At 42.1% G+C, this 4,553-nt stretch overlaps 1 protein-coding gene across 1 annotated transcript in view; it reads left to right on the forward strand.

Moving 5' to 3' along the window:
* The window catches only part of LOC109291467 (NF-kappa-B inhibitor zeta-like), a 21,844-nt gene extending 18,699 nt beyond the window's left edge, over positions 1-3,145 (forward strand). The window contains 1 exon segment of the mRNA XM_019508523.1: positions 3,027-3,145. Within this exon segment, the coding sequence (XP_019364068.1) occupies positions 3,027-3,145 (119 nt within the window).
* Positions 3,146-4,553: the final 1,408 nt, after the last annotated feature.

A 4,553-nucleotide genomic window follows, 5' to 3' on the forward strand; every position in this document is an offset into this window, starting at 1 on the left:
GGAGGGAGGGGGGAAATACTGGATGGCATTGAGAAAGCAGAGGCAGTTTGAGGTGACAATATTATCCTGACCAGGATTGCTAATTGGACAGAACTCTTAAGTTAAATGTCCTGATTGCATCAGAAATTAGTTACAGGCATCTTGTTTTGTTTTGTCTTGTTTAGATTAAAAGGCTTTTGTTCTACAATTTATCATAAAGAATTCACCCTTTGGCAAAGGAGTTCCCCTTGCACCTCACTTGGTACTGATTCAGTACTGACTCAGAAGCTGCTTCTTATTGAATCAGCTAAAGTTAACACAGTCTCACCTGTGGTTTTATTTGGGAGGGAGGGGAAGGGAAAAGCATTTGCAGTGTAGGCAGTTCATCAAGACATGCACATAATTTTTATTTTAAAGGCAACATTAACTGATCAACCTTATAAACACATGCACTCTCACACACCTCTCTCTCTATATAAATCTCTTTCTCTGGAAAATGCAATAATGAATGCTCCTTTTGGAGCCTTCCCTCAGCCAAGTCACTCATCAAGTAGGTTTTACTATAGTTCCTGTAGCTTTCCTGAGCTAAGCTGAGGATTTCTATCTGGAAGTCCCAAGCTGGTTCCTCACTGGTATAGATTCCAGTGTCTGGGTATGCTAACTATTCCTTTTGTCTTTGGGCAGTAGCACCAGTGCTTGGGCTGTGTGCAGTTTTTCCCACTTTTATGAATAAAATGTAGAAATATCTTTAGGTAACAGTGGCTCAAGGACATTAGATAAGCCCAGTTAACAAGGGCATTTTGACCCATGCTCTTTGTCCCATGAATAGATAATATGCCCTTTTTTGAAAGGAGTTGCCTACAAGGAATGAAAATTCCCCACCTGGAAAAGAAATGTATGAATTCCTTGCAATTTAAATGAGTGTGGCCAGTCTTCATTCAAGTGTCATAAAAAGTATGATCACCAGGTAGTAAAAAGCTACCCATTTATCAGGTGTGGCACATTTCTGAGTGTGTAGTTATAAATGTGTCCTAATTGTGGCTTTGCCTATTTTTGGAAGCAGTCAACCTTGCCAGTAGAAGACATTATGCCACATTAGCTGCAAAAATACTGGAAGGCAGGGTTTCTTGAGTTGGAATTCCTGATCTGACATGGCAGGACTCAGAGTTGCAACTACAGTGGATGTTGATGTAGCCAAGCCAGCTTTAAAGCTATCCAGTGCTGGTGCCACAAGTAGTGCAGCCACAGCAACGTGGGTTTCCACATGGGATGCAAAACCCTACCATAAGTGGACTAAGTGCTCATTGCAGCAGTATCCAGCCCTGGTGCTCAACACTAGCTACCCCATATATACCAACAGCAATGTGCACATGCCTGAGCTAGGATTAAACAAGTAACAGTCATGCCTTTGGACTACAGAATAGACATACCCTTAAATGCACCAGTCTGCTTCTCACTACCTTCCATTTCCCCCTCTAAAATAGGGAGGTTATTTACTGACAAGCACAGCATAATCGAATTAAATACAGTCCTTTGGAGGTTTAAAAAAAAGCACTGTTCGCATTCCACCAGCATGCCTCATCCTCTTTAAAGGCTTATAGGAGCCCTGCATTTGAATCAGTACAGAAAGACAGAGCAGCTCGATCAGATCTGATGCTTCAAATGCCTCTCAGGGACATTTTGGATCAGGAGGAAGCCTGTTTCAAAACTGTTGCTATGCATGTTGTGGCTTGAAGAAAGGCATAGTGATTGCTGCAGTTTGTGCAAAACCTGTGCGTCCTGACAGAGCAGGACTAGTGCATACTGGACATATTTGTGTTCAGAGATTGTCGAGGTGTCTGTCCCTGAGCAGCGTAAGCGAAAAAAAGCCAGAACAGCAATTACAATAGTTCTCTTGGGCTTGCAGCATTCTCTAGTAATTAGGTTCAATTTTCTAACCCTCACCCCTTTTTCAGGTTTTTTATAGGGTGGGTTATAGTTTGCATTTAGTACTCATTCTTTTCTTATGAAAAGCAATGTTCTAAGGTTGTCTAGGCCTGTGCAAGAGCTAAAGACACTTGTGCATGGGGTCAGCAAGGATTTCTGCTGGGTTCACAAAAGGAAGAAAACTTCCCTACCAACTCAAAGAAACAGAGTAGAAATTGCTTCAGACCTTCTGTTACATACCATGGCTATCCCTGCAAATACTCGTCCTCCCACATCTTGGTATAGTGGAGAGGATGCCAGAGACTGGTGTAGACCAGGTCCTGTACCTAGAGAGGAATCCCCTGATGAGGAGAGTTAGCCAGCGTGAAACAAAGGGGATTGATCTCGGCAGAGAATCCAGATTCCTTTCTTCCTTAGAAATAATTTAAAAATACACGTATATCCTGGAGACCATTATTGCCAAGTACACAGAGTTGCTGGCACAAGGCAGAACAGCTGGGCCAAAACAAACAGCATCTCCCTGTCCCAAAAATCTTCAGCTGAAAGCCCATAAAATATTGTCTCCTATGGAGATGACAGCAAATGCATGTGGTTATGCTACAGTTGTGGTTACCAGCAAGCAAGCAAATAAAAAAATAGCACCCTACTGAGAAACACAGAGTATTTACTTTTCCAGAGGGAAGAGGCTTCATTAATTTAGTGAGCCTTCTGCACCCCCGCTTGACAGAGCCATGGTAATACAAGCCTCTCCAGCCCTTTGAAGATGATAACCAGCTGCTCTCATTCAGCAAGAAAAGGCTGAAAGAAGCAGCCTTAACCAGAGCAGCTCCTGCTCCTTCCTTCTTCCAGCCCTGCAAACAGGTCTGTGAGCATGCAGTCCCATGCATACACACAGACTTGCAGAGAGCTGTAATTTAGTGTTGGCAAGCCGGTCAATTGACTGCATATTTTTTGACTGATCAAAGATCAGTCAAATATTACAGACAGACTTGTGCAGAGCATAACTAACTGGTCAGTTTGGAGCAACATTCATAGCAAGAACCAAAGTAGGATGAAAACAAAAACTGCTGGGAAGACGGCAACCATATATCACAATCCAAGGTTAATGAAAAACATTTCAGGCAAAGATGAATATGTTTCAAGTGTGTTTTCTACTTGTGACTCAGAAGAAAGTGACGGTGAGAAGATTGGAAGTCAAAAGGAAGATGACATCAACTCAAAAAGGAAGAACGCAGACTAAGAGTGAAAATAAATTTAACTTTTATAACAACAAAACCTATTTAAGGGGGTTTTTTTATACTCCTGGAGTTTCTACAAAAAGTATGCTTTTGGTTTTATGAGGATGTAACTTTTTTGCAGTTTTCTTGGCAGAAATATGACTTTAAATGTTTTTGACACGTTTGTTAACAGAATTTTTTTTTGTTTTTTTTGCATTTGATTGTAAAATAAATGTATTATTTCAACATTAGATAATAAATTACTATCTTTTAAAATATAAATAGACAAAAATATTATTTGTATGTGGCAATTCTGGACACCCTTTTGGACCAGCCAATTGACACAACTTTATCTGACTATTCAAATACCCTATATTCTAATTCATTGCTTTTGCGCACACACCAGAGACCCACTGGCCTTTTCCCTTTACATTTCCCACAAGCTTAGCTCAGAAGGAGCATACCACGTGGCTTTGTTCCAGGGCATTCAGGATGCAGTCCCAGGTAAGTCAACTCAGGGCCTACGACATAGAGCAAGGAGTTCAAGTTAAAGGTTTCACATTTCTTTTGGGGAGTTTACCAGCACAGATAAGCGGATTAAACACCATAGCCCTGGGCTGAGCAATATCCTGCCTTTTTTCACCCCGTCACTGTACTCCCTCAAAACAGAGGGAAGGAGGCTGTGGCATGAGAGGCTTGGGGCGCATTGGCCAGTCCAAGAGTGTTGTTACATTCTACGCTTTTTGTGATCCCAGGGAGACAAAAATTAGTTCTTCCCACCTCAGACCCTTGTCACGGTCAGCTTTGAGACAGACGTCCCTCTCTATTGCCTTTGTTTCAAAGGCAGCAGTTTGGGGCTCACTTTTACTCAGGATCCAATTCCTGAGATGCATCTCAGACCTTAGTCATGGCCTAGACCTTGTTGCACTGTTTTAGCAAGGAGAAGTCCATCTGGGCAATGCCAGCCCTTGTGTTTTTGTGATGTCTTTCTAAGATGGATGTGAATGACAGACTTATAAGCCTTTACGGAGCTTTTGTAGGCCTCACACTTTTAAGGTAGACTGCAATGATACTAAACTGCCAAGTTCAAGTTTCAAGCAAAGTCAAACACAGCTGGGAATGCAGACTGTGACCTTGCCAGGGCATTCATAAGTGATGTTAGACCCAAGAACAGGAAAGTGTGCAGATGTCAGTCAGTATAAACCCTTGGGTCCCTTCCACTGTTGTGTACCTGGAATCAGACCCCTGCTGCACACTCACAGCCAGCTTGTGGACTCCTTAGTAACAGTAATTTGTAACAGGCACTCACATGAGTAATCAACTGCTCACCTCTAGCAGGGAGATTCACAGCCTGCCACTTAAACTACACTGGACTGGAAAAGTTTTGTAGAATCACACCAAGCCACTTTTTGTTGTTTTTAGATTGTAAAG

Source organism: Gavialis gangeticus, unplaced genomic scaffold (assembly GCF_001723915.1).
Source record: "Gavialis gangeticus isolate Ggan-Ray unplaced genomic scaffold, GavGan_comp1, whole genome shotgun sequence".
Lineage (NCBI taxonomy): Eukaryota > Metazoa > Chordata > Crocodylia > Gavialidae > Gavialis > Gavialis gangeticus.